Raw genomic sequence first — 20307 nt, forward strand, 5'->3', positions numbered from 1 at the left:
TGGTAATAAGAAGTTTATCTTTGTGTACTATGTTTGAATAGTTACTCTGTGCCAGGCTTTTTCTAAAATCTTCATTACTAAAGGTGCTATCTTGTTTGACTGTTACAACACCACCATGGGTTAGTCTGTTTCCAGCTTTTCTAGATGAGGAAGTAGGCCCAGAGGGTTCATCGTCCAGGGTCACGCAGTGAGGAGGTGGAGGAGCTGGGATTTGGAGAGAGGCTGCCTGACTCCCGATCGAGCTGTTAACATAATGTATGCCCCGGCATACACACAGACACACTGGAGTGGCCACTGTCTTATGACTACCCTCCAGTAACATCCATACCGTCTCTCTATAGTACTGAAAACAAGTAGAAGTGTTCCTTCTTAAAGGTGCCTAGTGATGAGAGATACTGTGATGGGACAGGAGTGTTGCAGCAGGGAAGACGAGGGAGAGCCCTGTGGGAACGCAGACCCCTCACAGCTACAAGTGGTGGAAAAAGGTCCCAGTCTCCATTCATTGACCCCACCTGCTTTTAATTTGTGCTCACATAATGCCCGGAATGAAATCTGGACGTTTCTCCCAGACTGTTGGCTGATAACAAGGGGGCACTTCTATTTTAGTTTGCCGAGGCGCCTCCCATTTGCAGGGTACCTGTTGTGCTTAGAGTCTCGTGGGCACCTTCACCGGTAAAAATGGGGGGAAAGAAAAACACCAGCGAAAACAAGAGATGCAAATTAAATCAGTTCTCTTTACAACAAATCGAGTGAAACGTTCAAGGTGTCTGCTATCTTTTCATACACTTAAATTATTAGAGTAAAACAGAAAAAAAAATGTGACTCCCGGTTCCTCATTCCCTCTCTGTTCTTAACTTGATTCTGTTGATGGGAGATGCAGATGGTATTTGATTTTGTGTGCTTAAATATTTATGCGATTCCTTTTCTACCAGCTAAAGGAACTCTCAGTGAAGATACTATTAGGGTGTTTCTGCATCAGATCGCAGCTGCCATGCGGATTCTGCACAGCAAAGGAATAATCCACAGGGATCTCAAACCCCAGAACATCTTGCTGTCATATGCGAATCGCAGAAAATCCACCGTCAGTGGTATTCGCATCAAAATAGGTAAATGGCTATGTAGTGTTTGATGCAAAGGACAGCGTTGAGACTCTGTAGTTTTAGAAAATTTAACTCAACTTTGTTGGAATGATGGGTTTTGTTGATGCAGTTTTGAAATTTTTATTGAGCTCAGCAAGGTGCATTTGGATATGGGAACCCTGTACATTACTGGCAGCCTACCCTTAGTCTCAGAACCGAGGGTCCCATGTTAGGAACTCCAAACACAGCTCCCCACCAAACGCTGTCCTGCTTCTCATCAGCGGGAAGCTGATGTACGGTCGTCGTAGATGCATTTGAAGAACCCGGGCCCTTCACAGCTCATGGAATTGTAACACAAGGGATCTAAGACACCATTTAGATCAAACTTTCTTTCCTTTTTTTTTTTTTAAACAATTATTTGAAGCAGTTTGTAATCCAAGGTATTTTTTAAGCTTTTCTTTGTGTGGTTAGAATTTTTTTTTTTAACCAGTATGGAAAGAAATTTCCGGAGGTACCTGCGTGGCTCAGTTGGTTGGGCGTCTGCCTTTGGCTCGGGTCATGATCCTGGGGTCCAAGGAGGGAGCCCCGTGCTGGGCTTCCTGCTCAGCCGGGAGTCTGCTTCTCCCTCTCCCTCTGCCCCTCTCCCAGCTGGTTCTCTCTCTCTCTCTCTCTCAAATAAATAAATAAAATCTTTAAAAAAATAAGGAAGTTTCTGATTTTATGTATTTTACATCTGGATCTGGAGAAGGGAAAAGAAGAAGTACTAATTCTCCACCTGGCACTCATACTTAGAGCAGTATTAATGAGTCATTTATTGCAATTAGCGTTTTCTCTCACGAAGCTTGGTGCTCGCTCCCTGAGTACGAAACTGGCAGAGTAGGGACTTGTACAGTTGGTGATCACTACCGGTTCTTAGCTTGTTGAAACTGAGGTAGAAATTTTCTTCCTTGGTAGGCAGGCTTACCCAATAAGCTGCAAATTTCTGACAATTCCTTTGTGCTCTCTTGTGTCTTGAAGGTGTGATCTATGTGAAGTGTGAGTAAATGTATGTTTTGTTTTTCTCCCTTTTATTTTGTGGACTAGCGGATTTTGGGTTTGCCCGTTACCTGCAGAGTAACATGATGGCTGCAACACTGTGTGGGTCCCCAATGTACATGGTGAGTGAGTTTTTTTGTCCTTGCCTGTATATGGTGCCATTAGCACTGGGATTTTAAGTATGATGCTGGTTTCTAGTTCAGGTGTGATTTTATGTGTAGCCTAAATTGCTGTATTACTAACAGTGATTGTATTACTGATAATGCTTTAAGTCGCTTTAAAATAGTGGACTATAAAGGTCACTTTTACCCATTAGCTGTTTTTTGTTTTGTTTTGTTTTGTTTTTTTTAAGTAGGCTCCACACCCAGCATGGAGTTCTTTTAGCTTAAGTTTTTAAAAAAATTAGTTATTAGTGGTAAAAAAAATTCCTTGTTAGAGTAAATTGAAAATACAGATTGATGAAGCATGGTCATGCTGTACTTGGTGTGTGATATTAGGGAAAACAACAACAACAGAAAAAACCCTCTTGGGCATTTCTTCATCTTTAGGGTGGACATGCTCATCTTTTCATGTTGTTTCTCTTGACAAGATCCCTGGGTCATAGAAGATTTTTCAGTTAGTGTTAGAGGTAAAGCTGAAAAATTGTAGTTCCGTCTTCATCCTTCCGTACGGATGTTGTCATGTCTGAAAAGGGAAGGCTATGAAAATTCCGGACCAGTGGGAAGCATCAGGCCTGGAAGTAGCTTAATTCTGGAGTTTCAGAATTCTGCCAAGTAAATGCATGTACCTGTCTCAGTTCTAAATGTAAAATGGGCTTATGTTCAGTAAGGATTTCCTCTGATCTAAGTCAGTGAGAAGCTTACCAGGGATGACAGCTAAAAATGGTACTCCTGGAAAATAAAGTTTCTCTGGCTTTGAGCGTGTTTGACATTTCTGTTTAATGTTTGTCCAGATTACTGGCATTTTTAAGAAGCAGCATCCAGTAAGAGGTGGGAAAAGAGCTGTAACAAAGCAGCAGAGAAGACAAATGCCTTTGCTTTTAAGACCGTCCTTACTGTATTTTCATCATAGTTTGTGTATTATTTTAAAAGCTTTCAAATGAGCGGAAAAACAGGGAGTAATACAGCAAACACTTGTGTACTTATTGTCCGTTTTTAACAAAGGTAACATTTTGCCATATGTGCCTTGATCTTTTTTCTCCCCAAGAAAGAAGTAAAATATTTCAGCAACAGCCCAAGTCCTTTAAATCTTTCCCTCTTCCCATATCCCACTCTTCTACCCCAGAAGTCACCTCTGTGTTGTAGCTGGTGTGTATTTTAATTATAATTTAATACTCTTATTGCATTGCTGTCCCATAATAATACATAGAAATGTTTGTTTGTATAAATTGCTTCTTTTCATGCAATGTTGTTTTTGAGATTTACTGGTAAATCCCAGTGTGCGAATATGGTTTAAGCTCACAGCAGGATCACCTGATTAGGGAAGTGTCATAGTGTGATCTCATTTTAGTATTTGTTAGGAGCGTGAACTTTACCAGTTAATTTATCAATATTAGTAAGATAAATAACATCATGCATGTGTCTGGTATGTTTTTATCCCCAGGCTCCTGAAGTTATTATGTCTCAACATTATGATGCTAAGGCAGACCTGTGGAGCATAGGAACGGTGATATATCAATGCCTAGTTGGAAAACCGCCTTTTCAGGTAGCCGGACTTTTTATTTCTAAAGATTTTTATTTATTTATTTATTTGACAGAGAGAGAGATCACAAGTAGACAGAGAGGCAGGCAGAGAGAGAGAGGGAAGCAGGCTCCCCACCGAGCAGAGAGCCCGATGCGGGACCCGATCCCAGGACCCTGAGATCATGACCTGAGCTGAAGGCAGCGGCTTAACCCACTGAGCCACCCAGGCGCCCCTGGACTTTTTATTTCTGTGCTCAGTTTTGGGATTTTCTCATTTCGCAGTTGCCTTTGACTTAGAAAACAGGGAATACTTTGAAAACGGTGTTTTTGGTTCCCTTGTGACTTGTTTTGATTTTGTTACAGGCAGAAACTGCTATAAGTGAGCCAGAACATCTTTTGCTTTTCCTTTTTTTATCTGCCTTCCCTTTGTCATTGGCCTTGGCATAAAGCTCGCTTTATGTTTCCCAGACTGGTGACAACTAGCCAGGGACAGGACTGACACCCTGGTGGGAAGTGGTGTGAACAGGGATGTTCCACGCTTCCTGCTTAGCTGGGTGTGGGAGGCCCTGCACTCCACATGAGGGCTAGGCCTGGTCTAGGAAGATGAGCGGAAACCACCTCCAGCTTTCTGGTCCTGGCACTGCTGGGTGAGAGAAGGCTGATGGTTTAGTTTTGGTGGACATTATTTGGGGTTATTCTTCCCTCTTCTCCACTCCCCTCACATCCTGTCAGAAAGAGGCCCTCTAGAACTAATCATGATGAGTTCATACTGCCCGGTTACAGAGAGGTTTTTCTGAACCTGAAAACTGGAACAGAGTAAACAGAGTAAAAAAGGATGTAAAATCAGTGCCCCGCCTGGTTTAGACACTTACCCTCTCAGCCCCTTTGGGTACAGAGGGTCAGCGGGAGGGGCGGATGGGGGGCGGCGCCACTAATCCTGCAGCTCTTACTGTGTGGGAGGGCGGCATCTGCTGTCCAGGAGGGACTGAGAGGTAGCTGTTTGTTTCTTTCCCTTCCTTGTGCCCTTGGCAGCCCTAAGAGAAAACATACCCTGATTTTACAGAATAAAAATGTAGGTGTTGGGCCGGCTGGGTGACCTCCAGAGTAGTGGTTCTGAACTCTTCCTAAGTTTCGGCTCCTCTGGGAGGCTGACCTCGGCAAAGATACCCTAAGTCCAGATAGGCAGAATTTGCACAAAGTTCTAGAGGTTTTTAAGTTCCTGGTGCCCATCTGTGGCCCCTTCTGCAACCCAGGACTTTCAGGTTCAGAATATGTGCTTTAGAGCAAGCATTTGAGCATGGATCACGTGATTTGAACTTTCTGCCCCCATTGTCTAGGGAATAAAACCTTGTTGGTTTTTTTTTTTTAAACAGGCCAATAGTCCTCAAGACCTCAGGATGTTTTATGAAAAAAACAGGAGCTTAATGCCTAGGTACGTGTTTGGTTACACTGGGTTTTATTGTCTGTGAATGCAGCATTATTTGAACTCGTGTTACCGGTTTCCAGTCTTGAATCTTTCTTCAGTTGACAGTAATGGGAGAACATCCATTTTAACCAGAAATCCGAAAATTACTGGTGCATCATAGGTGCCTGGATAGTGCTGTACCATTTTTTTTTCTTTTTTAAAATGTAAAGTATATTTAAAAGGGAAAAAAAAAAAACTACAGAAGTTTTATATGTTCTTGGGGGGAAGGGAGACACAAACAGAACAGATGTGCGTGAACTAGGCGGTCAGTCCCTCCCTCGGTCTTCCCTGCTCTCCAGGATGACATGGGCTGGCTCTGTACCTTCTGTAGATATGTACACGTACATGTTTTGTACAAATTACATCATACTTGGCAAATTGTTCTGCAACTTTTTTTTACTGTACAGTGTATCATAGACACCAGTTAGCGTCAACTTCATTCTTTTAAACGGTTCATAGAGTTCCATGGCTAAATGTGTCATATTTTGTTTAATCAGATCCTTGTTTTTATTTTTTGATTACTCCAAACAGTGTTTAGTGAAGTGTGTGTGTGTTGGTGTACACTCCTGTGTATTTCTTTAGGATAGACGCCTGGACATGGAATTAGGAGACCACAAGGGATGCTCTCCCAATTAGCTAATGCAGCACCATGACAGAGTGCTTGTTTCCCCATGGTTTCACCAATATGGGATGTTATCACAGCAGGTGCCTCACAAACAGAAGGGGACCAATTGGCTTTTTAATTTACATTTGCATTATTCTCTTTACTAATAAAGTTGGTGCTCTTTCATTTGTCTCATGTCCTTTTGTAGTTTTTATTCTGTGAATTGCACGGTCCTATTACTCATTTTTCTACTGGTTTATCTTTTTCTTAGTGGATTTTAGGAAGCTGTATTATTGCTCACTCGAATTGGAGCTGTGCCCTTTTCCAGACAACGGGAGGTGGCTCTTCTTCTAATAGAGAGTTCTGGCAAATATGAGTGCCAGGCTGATTGTGCTTCTGAAGTGCTTTATGCCTGCACATACTCAGATAATATCAATAAGCACAATGCAGGAACCTCCCAAATGGATGCCCGTTCTCAAAGGCAGTGGCTTAGTGTTTTGTTTTTTGTTTTCTTTTTTTTCTGTAAGGAATGAGGCTTTACCATGATCTTCTTGGTTTAAGATGTGTTTGTGAATCTACATATACATTTTCACTTACCATCGTGAAGGCGAAAGTCATGTGTTTAATCTATATAAACTCACCACTTAAGAGTCTTTTTCTTCCTTTCCCCCAGTATTCCCAGAGAAACATCACCTTACTTGGCTAATCTCCTCTTGGGTTTGCTTCAGAGAAACCAGAAAGATAGAATGGACTTTGGTAAGTAATACTTTCAAATTCTGTGTGCTTTCTAATTTGATTTTTGTGTATCCCCCCAAAAGTTGTTTTTAAAAAGATACTACAGAGTTTTCAGGAGAAAATTCAAGTCAGTTTCTTTCTTTCTCTTCATCTTTTTTCTTCCCTTATTTTGTAAATATTTATTTAGTGCTCGCTATGTTCTAGATACAGGGGATGGAGTAATAAATAATAAAGAAAATCCCTGTCGTCACATAGCACATATTCTCGTGCAGGAGAGGCAAACAAAGGGTAAAGTTTAATCAACGCACCCTAAAGAAGGTGATAAGTGCTCTGAGAAAGAAGAGGGAAGGGAAATGCCCATGGGGGAGGGATTGAAAGTTTAAATTCCATGAAGCCCCTTCTGAGGAAGTGGCCTTTGAATAAAGACTTGATTGATGGACAGCGGGGTAGTGAGACAGTGGGCGGTGTGCACGTCTGTGGGAAGAGCTTGCCAGCGGAATGAACAGCCAGTACAAACGCCCAGGGCTGGGAGTGCCGTGTCAGCTGGAGGAACAGTTAGAAGACCAGTTAAAGACGTGGGCTTTTGCTCAAAGTGTGATGGGGAGAGTGTGAGCTCAGGAGTATAGGATCTGACCAATGTTTTAGAAAGGATCATTCTGGTTGCTTATTGCCAACAGACTGTGGAGCGGGGCTGTGTGGACAGGAGCCCGGGGACCAATCTGGGGACTACAGCAGTTACCCCAGTGAGAGATGAAGGGACTTAGGCTGGAATAACAGCCATGGAAGTGGTGGGGAGTCCCTTGAGTTCTGCATCTTTTTGGAGGTAGAGACCGTAGTATTTACAGATGAATTGGATGTGGGGTGTGAGAGAGAGAAGACTTAAATTTGCCTCCAGGGTGTCTGCCTGGGAGCGTGAAGGAATCGAGTTGTTTGTTACAGACATGCTTGAGGCTCTGTGGCCGGAGCAGGCTCTGGGGCAAATCAGGGGTTCAGCTGGGATCTGTTAAACTGAAGACACACATTTAACGGAGGGGTGTGGATGCCCAAAGGGCACTTGGAGTCCAGAGGAGAGGTCTAGGCTGGGGATGTATTTTGGAGATCTGGGAGGAGGCAAAGGAGGAGAAACACTCCAGAATCCTGGTGGAAAGTCCCTGGCCTCGAAGATGGGGTTTTAGGAGACAGGCAGGGGCCGTTCCGTGGCAGTTTGGTTTTCACGGTGGTGTGAGGGCTGTGGGAGAATGGGCTCTGGGTGCTCTGCAGGGCCATGAGTTCAGATTTTTACATTCTGAAGGCGAAAGCTGTATCACTGATCTTGAGCCCTTCTTCTTTTTATAATACAATCATTTAAAGCTAAAAATTTCTTTTTTTTTTTTTTAAAGATTCTATTTATTTATTTGACAGAGAGAGATCACAAGTAGGCAGAAAGGCAGGCAGAGTGAGAGGGGGGAAGCAGGCTCACTGCTGAGCAGAGAGCCTGATGTGGGGCTCGATCCCAGGACCCTGGGATCATGACCTGAGCCAAAGGAAGAGGCTTTAATCCACTGAGCCACCCAGGTGCCCCTAAAGCTAAAAATTTCTAAGTATTTTAACTTTACACAGTCTAGGAATGCTTAATACTGTAGGGATTGTCCACTCTTGGAAGGCTTTGAAAGAACATTTTCCCCTGAAATTATCTGGGTCTCAGCTCCTCTTTGGGGGCAGTTTGTTAACTTGTTTTTATCAATCTCATGTAAAAGATTGTTCTTTTCGATCTTACTCTTAGCAGTCATATGTAAAAACAACACGACTTAAATGTCAGACCAGAAAAGCCCTAAGACATGTTCAGTGAAAATGCTTTTTAAATTACCCTTGATCTTGACATTTTTAGAAAGAAAAAAAAAAAAAGTGTTTGATTTTTTCCTTTAGTAATTAGTTGTAATATTAGTAGAGATTTGCAAAACCTTAGTCCAGAGTTTTGGTCTGTTCATGTGTGTTAATGGAAGTCCATATAGGTTCCTGGATAAGACAGACCAGGGTTTGAATTCTAGTCCCTCAGCTTGCTAGCTTTGACGACGGAGAAGATACATGGCCTTTATGCGCTTTATCCTTGTCCGTAAAAGGAAGATAATCCTGTGTGTTAAGTTTGTGAGGATTAAATCAACTGGTATATGAATCACTCAGTTTGTTGTCTTAGCAAATGTCCCCAGTAGACAATAGCTCTGAAAGTTTCCATATAGGGGACAAGGTGAAACAGTGTGAACATGTATTTTCTTAAAGTTTTGTAAAGTTGGAACTAAATTTCAGCACATGGACTTGGTAAATATTTTTATCTTTCAGGGGGAGAAATTAAATTGAGAGTTGCTCTGTAACTATGAGAAATAGGGGTCAATACTGAAACAACATACTCATCAATAATAGTTTTAAAATACTAGATTATATATTAAGTATTTGTATATTTTCCCTGCTGTAGCAATGGATTTGGGATGTGGTTTCAGAGCATTTGCATTCAATGCATTCTGTTTCATCCCTATGATGTTCATTGTAAAAATTAGCATTAAAGGGGCGCCTGAGTGGCGCAGTGGGTTAAAGCCTCTGCCTTCAGCTCAGGTCATGATCTCAGGGTCCTGGGATCGAGCCCCACGTTGGGCTCTCTGCTCAGCAGGAAGCCTGCTTCCTCCTCTCTCTCTTCCTGCCTCTCTGCCTACTTGTGGTCTTTGTCAAATAAATAAATAAAAATCTTAAAAAAAAAAAGTTAGCATTAAAAATCTTATAGGTCAAACTAGAGTTTATGTATATGTATAGTAATTTTTGTTCCAAAAATGATCTCTGGTAGAAAATATATTTTTTTTCAAAACCCTGCACATTTCTATTCCTTAGCAAGTCTTGTAACTGATATTTACACTGAGTGGCTTTTGGCGATTTATTTCAGTAAGACCCCCAGGGCCCTTCAGAGTAGAAGATACGCTAGACTGACTCTGAGTTAAGCTTTTCCTGATCTCGTACCTCCTCATTTAAACCCCATGCTGGTGTCACGCTGCCCTCGTTGCCTGCTCTGTGAGATTTACTAGCATACAGGTCTGGGACAGGAGATTAGCTTTATGGGTTTTTAAAGAATTAATGAAATACTTTAAACACACAGGAAGCTAAAGTAAAATAATGAACGGCCATGACCTCACTGACTTATTTACCTTTAATTAGCAGGCTTATCATGTAGGTTTTATCCATGGTAGACAGCCAAAGAAATTAAATCAGACTTATAGATTTTTAAAAAACTGTGAAACCAGCTGTAGGAATATCTCTTCTGGGATAGAAGGATGGGATTTATTATATAAATCAGCTGCCTGGATTGCCTCTAGGACAGTTAACCCCAGCCATGCTTCTGTATACACTTCGGGGGGTCTGCTCATAGCCCCCCGCCCCCCGCAGGAGGACAGCGCAGGTCCCCGCACATGCTTTCTTTCGTGGAGCCTGCCTCGTTGGTAACACGTGTTTGCAAAACTCACAATTATTATTTTAAATTTTTCGTGGATTAAGATTTATTTATAATCTGATAATTTTTATAGATGATGTATAAAAATCATAGGCTTCTAAAGTGGAAGGAGATGGAGGCTCCATAAAGAAGTTAATAATAATTATTTATGATCTCGACACTGTTAAATACGTCAACAAGATTAACCTGTCTGCTACTCAACCTGAGCTTACGGGTTGCGTTCTCCTTTTTCATTACAGAAGCATTTTTTAGCCATCCTTTTCTTGAACAAGTTCCAGTGAAAAAATGTGAGTACCCTTTTTTTTTGCATTTTTACTTGAAGAGTGAAGGCAGACTTAAGGAAAAATTAGTATTTTGTGTCACAAATTAATTTTTGATTGTGCTTCTCAAGATTTCATTGAGCTTTATTTATTGAATTCCAGGTTTTTTTTCCCCAAGTCCCAGTTGAAATAGTTGTAGTAATTGCTGCAGGTTTAGTTTTACCCACAGGAGCTGTAATAAGTAGGTAAATGAATCTGGTCAGCACAGCGATGTCGTCGTTTCGACAGGTTTTCTCTTAGACGAGCTGTGTAAGTCTCTGCGCGCACATCTCTCTTCACCTGTGTTTCTCCCCCCAGCCTGCCCAGTTCCAGTGCCCGTGTGTGCTGGCTCCGTCTCTGGGAGCTCCTGTGGCAGCTCTCCATCCTGTCGCTTTGCCTCTCCACCAGTAAGTTTTGGTTTTATTAGCTATAATTTCAGAGTGAGTGCTATTGCCTCTGTCCCTAAGGGAGCCTGGGATACATTGTGGATTCCCTTCTGACGTGCAGTGTTTACTAGAACTTACAGTCTGACATGCCCATTCCAGTGCTACTGCTGGGCTTTGGGCAGAGAACATTATTGTTGAGTCAGGTGGACCTAGATTTGCACTCTGCCCTCTGTAGCTGTGTAAGCTTCAGCAAGAAATGTCACCCCCTGGGCCATTTTCCTCTCAACAGCGAGTATAGTACTCGCGACTTCTCATGCCACGTGGGTTGGAAAGCGTGACAGCTGCAGAGTACCCATCAGAGGCAGGGAGGTAGTAACTTCATTTTCTCCAACTATCATCGCATCAGTCTGGATATTTATTGTACATAGAATTTCCAGTGGTGGTGAGTGACCTTGGAGCCACATTCCTCGGACTTCAGTTCCCTGAATGCCAGTTCCCAGCCCTTCAGGACTTGCTCCACCCCAGCCGCCTCCCTCCCCTGGGCTTCCCAGGCCATTTTCTCTGTGGCTCTCTTCCCTCCAGCCTAAGTGCTGCTTCTAGATCCTGAGAGTTTCTGCTCTGTGCTGCCAGGGTTTCACTCTGCCCTCTTCCGACCCTTCCCCCACTCCTTGCTGTGGGCTGTGACCTTGAGGCTTTCCCATCAGCTGAAGTTCCAAGTGCTCTCGTGTCAGCTCTGGTGACTGTTTTCCAGATTAGCCTGGCAGACGTGAATTTCTTGAATTCTGCCGGTGGAGGGTGGGGCAGTCATAAGAGGAAGTGTTTGTGTAATTAGTGGGTTCACCTCAGAGGGTTAAGAACATGGGACTTGGGAGCTTCTGCACCCCTTACTTGCGGCATTAACCAGGACAAATGACGTAATCTCTTTGAGCCTGTTTCTCATAGGGAAAGCTGTAATTGACCTATTTCATAGGTTCTTTTAAGCGTAAATGAGCAAAAGCACTTTACTATAATGTCTGGTACACAATACTTAGTAAGTGGCAACTGCTGTTACTATTGTTTTCAAGGAAAACCTAACAGCCCGTGGCTAAGGCAGATGCTGAAGCAGCCGATCGCAAACAGACGAGTCTGAAAACCGGCAAGAAAACCCTTTTGGCCTAACCCTCCAGACTTAAACCTAGTTAGAAAAAGAAGATGGGCTAATAAGACATTATATTCCCCTAAATTTTTTTTTTAAAAGCTAAGAGGGGAAAAAAAGTGTTGTGGATTTCCTGCTTCAGTCTGGAATATTAGAAAACACTGGATTTGGAGTGAGTGGGGAGAAACGTGGAGGAAGTGTACTGGCATGGAAAGACCGTTTTATTTGGGGCCAGGCCCATCCGGCTTCAGCGCTGGCCAGGCCGCTGGCTCATGCTTCACCTGGAGCAGCTCAGCTCCAGCGCTGAGCCGGGGCCCCCTCCTCTGTAAGGTAGGCTTCGTGAACAGCAGCCTTAGGCGTGCTTGATAAACTGTAGCTATTATTATGAAGTCTATATTTGATGCGGTGTGAGACGTGAAAAGCGAAGTTGATGCTTGAGAAAGGAACCACAGGGAAGAATCTAATTATGAGAAAGATGTGGGAGAGAGCAAGAAGAGAGGAGCCGGTTTGTAGGATGACCAAGGAATGAGAAAGAGGGGGTCCGGTAGGAGGTTCATTGAATTGGAGATTGCTTTGACTGGAGAGAGCCAGTTGGGGTTTTCTGTTGGGTGGGGCAGCATTGAAGGGGAGAGTGCTTGGAGCTCCGCTCAGGCTGCTGGCCAAGAGATGGAGTGCTAAGAGAGGTGAGGACATGCCAGGGGGAGAGAGGAAGCATATTTAGATGCTAGAAACTTTGGTGGGAAAACCATTTTTAGAAGGCTTTTATTAAAAGCTAATGGTTGGGCACCTGGGTGGCTCAGTCCATAAAGCATCTAACTCTTGATCTCAACCCAGGGCTTGGTCTCAGGGTCGTGAGTTCAAGATCCATGTGGGGCTCCACACTGTGCGTGGAGCTGACTTAAAAAAAAAAGGCAAAAAAAAAAAAAAGTAGCTTGAAATGAAAATAAAAAGGGAAAAAGGAAAGCTGAGGAGTAAAAGGATATCCAGAATGTTTCTGTATAATTTCCAGATAGTGAGAAAGGGGATGGTTTAATAGGCCTTGCTTTTAATGTTAACTGCCAAAAAAAAAAGATGATTTTATGCATGCCTCCCCTTCTTTCCTACGGCTGGAGTAAACTCGTGTGGAGGGTTGATACTCACAGGCATGCACATACAACATTCTCTTTTTACATTCTCACACAAATACCCAGCTGCTACTTGATTCCAGAGAAATCTTGAAAGGGAAAAAAAAATGCAAATCAGTCTTTTAGTTACGATAGTGGCTATAGGTTAAATGCTGTTTAGATCATGTTTCTTGGTTTCATAACATTTATTAAACACCTAGTTTGTGTAAGGTTTTGGTTGATACTAATGAATGATATGACCAGGTCCCTTACATTAAGGAGCTTTTAATTTAGTTGTGTGGGGACAAGGTAGATAAAGCAACCACTGTTGGAAGCTTATGTGTGTGTCTCATTATTGCCTGTGGGAACATGAATGGGGAGCGTGAAATCAGACCAAGAACTCAGGAAGGCTGCTCAGGGGAGGGCATTGAGCTGACTTTTGAAGAAAGACCTAGCAAGGTGAATTAGTAAAAGAATGGTATTATAGGCAGAAGAATTCCCATTCATGAAGTCCCGGAAGCATGATGCCCTGAAGGAACCCTGGAGCCCCTCCGGGCCCACTTAAATTTGTTACAATTAAGTGAAATTTAACATTTTGTTCCTTAGTCAGGCTAGCCACATTTCAAGTGTTCAGCCGTCTGTGGCTAGTAGGTCACCAGCACACCGGGGCACTCAGATGTAGACCGTCTCCATCATTGCTGGAAGTTCTGTGGACAAGGCTCCTCGGAGCAGTCCAGGCTGGGGGACGCAGAGCACTGGTGGTGAGCGGAGGGGCAGGTGCAGCTAGAGAGGCAGGGAGCTGCTGTCTCTTGACGGGATTTGGCTGTGGGAGCCGTCCGAGTGCTTTTAGGTGGAGGTGTGCTGTGAGCCACCGCAGGGTGGAAGCCGGGGCTTGAGAGCAGTAGAGAGTAGAGTGGTCTCTCCGTTAGAGCACGGAGAACCCCGCAGACTGTTGCACCTTTCTTGTTTTGTTTTTTCTTTTTCTGAGAATGAGGGCCTGAGCTACAGGGAAGGTGGGGGCCAGATAGAGAAAGGTAGAGTTCACCAGGTTTGGAGCTGCTTGAACAGGAGACCGAATGGATAGATGATGGTGAAGTCACTTGGGCAGGGAGTGCGGGGAGCAACGCTTTTGGAGCAGAAAGGTGGTGAGTTAGTCTAGTGCTCACCGGAGAGATCTAGGCCGCAGAAGAGAGGGGGTACTTGGAGGGTGAGAGTGGTCGCTGCAGTGCGTATAAAAATGTGAGGAGTGCGGGCCGTGATGAGCGCTGGGTGTTCCACGTAACCGGTGAGTCACTGCATCAGACGCTAATTACATATGGTGCAGCGGCTAACTGAACAGAATTTTTAAAAAAATGTGAGGCGTAGAGGGTCCAGAGTGGCACCTTGGGGAACTCCACACTCTATCTCTCTCCTTTAAGGGACGAAAGAGAAGTAGGCACCCACAGAACAGACTAAGAAGTGGGAGGAGAAGCCGGTTCACTGAACGAAGGGATAGAGTGTTGAGTGGTCTGCAGCGCGGGCGAAGCAGAGCGCGGGTCACACGACATGGCAGGGGGGAGCCTGCCCAGCCTGGTGAAGACCGTGTGACTGCACAGGAGAAGGCAGAAAGCGGGTTATGGTGGGTTGAGCGATACATGGAGGTGAGGAGCTCGAGTCAGTGAAGACTGATAATTTCGAGAAACATTGCTAAAAAGTAAAGAAGTGAGAGAAGACGGTAATTAAGAGGACCGCAGGGATTTGAGGTGTGAGAAAATGGAATGTGTTTATGCACAGAGGGGAGGAAAACCAGAGGAGAGGGAAGAGGGTGAGACTGTCAGGGGCAGAGGGAGCTGGTCCAGGTCTCTGAGGAGGTCAGGGGGGCACTGGACTTAGAGCGTGGGGTGGAGAGACAAGCAAGGAGAAGATCCCTTCCACTCAGATGCTGTGGCTGCAGACGGTTTGACGAAGGCTTGGAAGAACTTGAGAAAGTGCCTGCCTAAAGGACTGGAAAGGAATTGTGGAGTTAGTTGCTTGGAATCACATCTCAGCTTGAGTACTTTTTAGCTGTGTGATCTCAGGCAAATTTCCTAAACTTCTGAGCTGTTTGTATCCATGTATGACGTGGGTTTCAGAACAGGACTGGGGTTAGGTAAGACATGGACAGCACCCAGCGGTGTCTAGTCCATGGTAGTCTTTCCATTGTCCCTTCCCTTTATTACCTAGGCACGTAAGGTCTCTTTAAAAAGTGATGAGGGGTTGTATGTCATATGTGTCACACACACACACACACACACACACACACACACGATAGGAGGTCTGATACATATTTCATTGCACAGTGACATTCGAAGGAGCCCTAGCAGTGAATTGGGTGTTTAGGACATGGGTTTAAGATCAAAGGGCATTGTGTAGTATTTTTCCTTTTCTTAAATAGAAACGAAGGTTAAACAAGGTCATAGAGGACTTAACACAATAAATTAGGAAGTTCATTGTTTCAGAAAACCATTGTGTAACCAAGACATTTAATTAGAGGTGTCACTTGAGTCCTTGAACTAGGCAAATGCCACAGGATATACAACTGCTTACATCTGTGTATTTGCTTATATACATTTTATATGCTTTCCTTTCCTTCCTGTCCTATCTCCTGCAAACCCTCTCCTCCCCCTAACAAAAGAAGAACAAAAGGAATGTACCCACAGCCTGTAAGGTTTTCCAGATCTTGCTTTCTGTGAGCATACATAAATGTCTAGGCTTGAACGTAGTTATCCTTATCGATTTATTTACTTTTTTGCATAACGTGGTCTCTTGCCTTCCTGTTTATAATGTTTTCTTCACTGGAGGTTTAAAACTTTTTAAAATGTGTGCAGGAGGTTATTAGTCTAAAGTCCCTGGACATAGTGTTTTAGTCATCGAGTGAATAGTTCTTGAGTACCTGCTTTGCTAGGCCAAGAGCCGAAACTGGGCATGTTGGGATGATGAGAACACACCTCAGAAATTTCAGGAGAGGGAGACGTGTACGTGATAAGTGGTATGATATATTTTTAAGTATCATTTTTGGAAAACATTTTAGAAGTCTTTATATGAAGACACTTTAAACTGTGCTTTTCTAAGGGAAAGATTTGCCAAAGAGATTTTTTTTTCCAAAATTTTAAGATGGAATTAACTTTATGCCCACTTTTATGAAGACAGTATTCCTTAGTCTAATGGCTATTCTGACGTGCATTTTATTACTAGGCCAGTTTTAATTTTATGTTGTTAATTTTAGTCCCTTCCAGATATGCAGCATATTCAGGAAGAAAACTTATCCTCCCCACCATTGGGTCCTCCCAACTATCTACAAGTGTCCAAAGATTCTGCCAGTACTAGTAGCAAGAACTCTTCTTGTGACACGGATGACTTTGTTTTGGTTCCACACAACATCTCGTCAGACCACTCATGTGAGAATCTTTTCTACTTGTACACATTATATTTCTTAATTTACTAGACTAGCATTTATTTTTAACCTTATATCATGCTCTCTCGTGCAGGGCACCTTTTCAAAGAGGCACTTTATTTAGTTGTGTGAATTCCCAGAACTATATACCTACCATTCTAAAATCTGCTCAATCATCTTCCATGAAGCAGTAACTTTGGATTCTGAAGGTAGATGAGAAGTTTGCAGGAAATGATCTCAAATTCTGTTTGTATCCACACAGAAAGAAATAGAAAAGTCAGCAGAATTAAAGGAAGACCTCTGTTGCAAAAACCACCTTAAGAGTCAAGGGAATTTAAAACCAGTCTGGATGCCCTTCAGAAGAGACTGGCATGAGGTCAGGAATGAGTTTCACAAATATATGGGGAGAATTTTTATAAAGGAGGCAGAATCCAAGTTGACTAAATACGGTCAGGGCTCTGAGGAGCAGTAAAGGGCACCAGAAACCCTACAAAAAAGAAGTTAGACAAAACCATCAAGAAAGAAGGAACTGTGGTTTGGTGGTAAAGGAACAGGATCAGAAAAATGAGAAATTGGGTTCCTTCGATAATTGAATAGTATCAAGTTGATCATGTGCAGGTTGGAGAAGTTCATGTCCAGAGGTCTGTGTAGTTGTTTGTCAGATACTGATGGCACAGCTGCTACTGTTAGGCATCATGCCAGGTGTGAAGGCCGTCATCCCCAGAGCATGAGCTTTGGGGATCCCAGGGACAAGGCTGCAGGAGAAGGTGGGGCGGTTCACCATCAGTGCTCCGATAGCTGGGAGTTCCCTGTAAAAATCCAACATACGGTGGTTTTCTTCTATTTTAAAAAAGGAATTAAGACTTTAAAAATTATGCAGTATTTCAAGCAGGAAATAATACAGCAGATACGCAAATCCACCCCCATTCTAATTTTATTTATGTCAGTGTTTAGCCATGTTGTTTTAGATGTCTTTTCTTAAGGATAAAAAATGCTGTATAGGTACAGCTAAAGTCCTTTTCCTTGTTCCACTCTTGCCAGAGGTTAATTCTTAGTGTAGATTTTTTTTTTATACTTCTGCATATCCTGTATCTATAAATGACGTACTGTGTTCTTGTGTTTTTACAGTTTTAAGTAAATGGTATAAGGAATGTTCCTATAGCTTGGTTTTTTATTCATGTTTTTGTTACATACCTAGGTACATATCTAGATACATATGCAGTTTATTTTAATATCTGAAATTTACAGTATAACTATTTTATAATACAACTAAACCACATGTTTTTCCATCTTTTGCTGAGGTTGACCGGATAATATCTATCTTTTCACTGTTCAAAGTATATTGTAACAGATGTCCTTGTATCAGAGTTTCTTCCACATGGATGCTCTAGAAATTTTCAACTTCAGATCTATAAAATATTGGTACAGACAAGTTGTAGGCAATCAGTAGTTTGTGCCATGCTGCCCCAATGGAATAATGGTGACTTCTAAAGATTTTTTTTTTTTCATCTTTAACTTTACCTGGAATTCACTTTTGTAGATGGAATAAGGTAGGGATCTTAGTGTTGAATATTCTGTCCTTTCTCTGTTGATAGACAATTCCAGATTTGTCCTGTTAGGTTTATATAAAAAATTGAGTTTGTTTTAAGGTGTTCTATTCTGTTGGTCTATTTGTCTGTATTATAATCATTTTTAAATTTGTGTGTGTGTGTGTGTGTGTGTGTGTGTGTGTGAGAGAGAGAGAGAGAGTGGGGGGAGGGGTGATGGTAGAGAGCATTTTAGTATTCTTTGGAATCACCCTGGCTACTCTTGACCGCTTTTACCCCCATGTAGTCTAATTTCAGATTGACAAATCCTACAAAAAAACATTTGGGGATTTTGATGTGAATTTGATTGGTTGATTTTATAAGACCTATACAGGAACAGTTAATGATCTTTACAATATTAAATTGCCAAATCAAGAAGATGTGTATCTCACAAAATCATAGGGGATCATAGGGGAAGAGAAGAAAAAATGAAATAAAAACAGAGAGGGAGGCAAACCCTAAGAGACTCTTAACTCTAGGCAACAAACTGAGGGCTCCTGGAGGGGAGATGGGTGGGTGGATGGGGTAATTGGGTGATAGGCATTAAGGAAGGGACTTGATAGAATGAGTACTGGGTCTTTTATGCATCTGATAAACCACTAAATTTCCCCCCTGAAACTAGTAATACACTATACGTGAACTAACTCGAATTTAAATAATAAAAAAAAAGAATATGCGTTTCTCTACTTCTCTAGGTTTCCTTAATGTGTTTTGATAGATATTTATATTTTCCTACATAAAGGACATTCACATCTTTTGTCTTATTCTAGTTACCTTTGTTTTTTTTCCCCTTGTGTAAATACTGTATTTGATCATTTTTTTTTTTTCAAAACCACTCCTGCCGAGGTCTCTGTGCTTCCAAATCTCAGGTCATTTCTCAGTCTTTAGCTTTTTGATGTATTTACAGCATTTGTTATCGTTGGCCAAACCCTTTTTAAAATTTTATTATTTTTATTTTTTTTTAAAGATTTTGTTTATTTGTAAGAGAAAAAGAGAGTGAGAGCATAAGAAGTCGGGGAGAGGCAGGCAGAGAAGCATGCTCCTTGCCAAGCAAAGAGCCCTGTGCAGAACTGGATCCCAGGACCCTGGGATCACAACCTGAGCCAAAGGCAGGAGTCCCCACACCCTTCTCTTTATTAAAAATTTGTTATTGTGGGGCCCCTGGGTGGCTCAGTGGATTGGGCTGCTGCCTTTGGCTCCGGTCATAATCTCAGGGTCCTGGGATCGAGCCCTGCATCGGGCTCTCTGCTCAGCGGGGAGCCTGCTTCCCCCTGTCTCTCTGCCTGCCTCTCTGCCTACTTGTGATCTCTCTCTTAAAAAAAAAAAATTGTTATTGTAAAATACATCATGCATATAGTTTTAAAACATTTTATTTATTTAGAGAGAGTAAGAGCAAGTAGAGGGAGAGAGAGGGAATCCCAAGGAGACTCCATGCTGAGCCCAACGTGGGGCTCGATATCATGACCGAGATCATGATCCAAGCTGAAATCAAGAGTTGGACACTCAACTGACCAAGCTACCCAGGTGCCCCAAAGATTTTATTTTTTTTAGAGCAGTATTAGGTTTACAACAAAACTGATAGGAAGGTACAAGTTTCCACATATCCCTTGCCTCCCCATTCTCAGCATCACTCACCAGAACAGTACATGTGTTGCTGAGGATAAACCTACATTGACACATCCCAGTCACCCAGAGTCCATAGTCTACTTAGAATTCATTCCTGTGTTGAACATTTTGTGGGTTGGGAGGAAGGTATAATGACATTTATCCATCATTATAATATACAAAGCATTTTTACTGCCCTAAAAATCCTCTGTGCTCCCCACCTGTCCCTTGGAAACCACCAGTATTTTTATTGTCTCTATATTTCTGTACCACAGTTTGTCCATTTACCTATTGAAGGACACTTTGATTGCTTCCAAGTTTTGACAATTAAGAATAAAGCTACTATAAACATCTGTGTGCAGGTTTTTGTGTGGACATAGTGTGTGGCTCCTTTGGATAAATACCAAGGAGCATGACTGCTGGCTGATACGGTAAAAGCATGTTTAGTTTTGTAAGAAAACACCAAACTCTTCAAGTGTCTCTACCATTTTGCATTCCCACCAACAATGAGTGGAGTTCCTGTTGCTCCACATCCTCACCAGCATTTGGTGATATCAGTGCTTTGGGGTGGGCTGTTCTGGTAGATGTGCAGTGGAGTCTCGTTTTAATTTGCATTTCTCTGATGACATCTGATATTCAGCATTTTTCATGTGCTTATTCACCATCGTATATCTTCTTTGGTGAGCTGTCTGTTGAGATCTTTGGCCCATTT

General features: G+C 42.5%; 1 protein-coding gene across 2 annotated transcripts in view; it reads left to right on the forward strand.

The window, feature by feature from the left end:
- Positions 1-20307, forward strand: part of ULK2 (unc-51 like autophagy activating kinase 2) — an 82183-nt gene that overhangs the window by 17069 nt on the left and 44807 nt on the right. For both annotated transcript variants that reach the window (XM_032841340.1, XM_032841341.1), the window contains exons 6-13: positions 933-1106; positions 2163-2236; positions 3717-3818; positions 5170-5228; positions 6539-6621; positions 10309-10356; positions 10687-10775; positions 16237-16408. In XM_032841340.1, the coding sequence (XP_032697231.1) occupies positions 933-1106; positions 2163-2236; positions 3717-3818; positions 5170-5228; positions 6539-6621; positions 10309-10356; positions 10687-10775; positions 16237-16408 (801 nt within the window). The remainder of the gene's footprint in view (positions 1-932; positions 1107-2162; positions 2237-3716; positions 3819-5169; positions 5229-6538; positions 6622-10308; positions 10357-10686; positions 10776-16236; positions 16409-20307) is intronic.

Source organism: Lontra canadensis, unplaced genomic scaffold, assembly GCF_010015895.1.
Source record: "Lontra canadensis isolate GAN:19392208 unplaced genomic scaffold, GSC_riverotter_1.0 scaffold122, whole genome shotgun sequence".
Taxonomy (NCBI): domain Eukaryota; kingdom Metazoa; phylum Chordata; class Mammalia; order Carnivora; family Mustelidae; genus Lontra; species Lontra canadensis.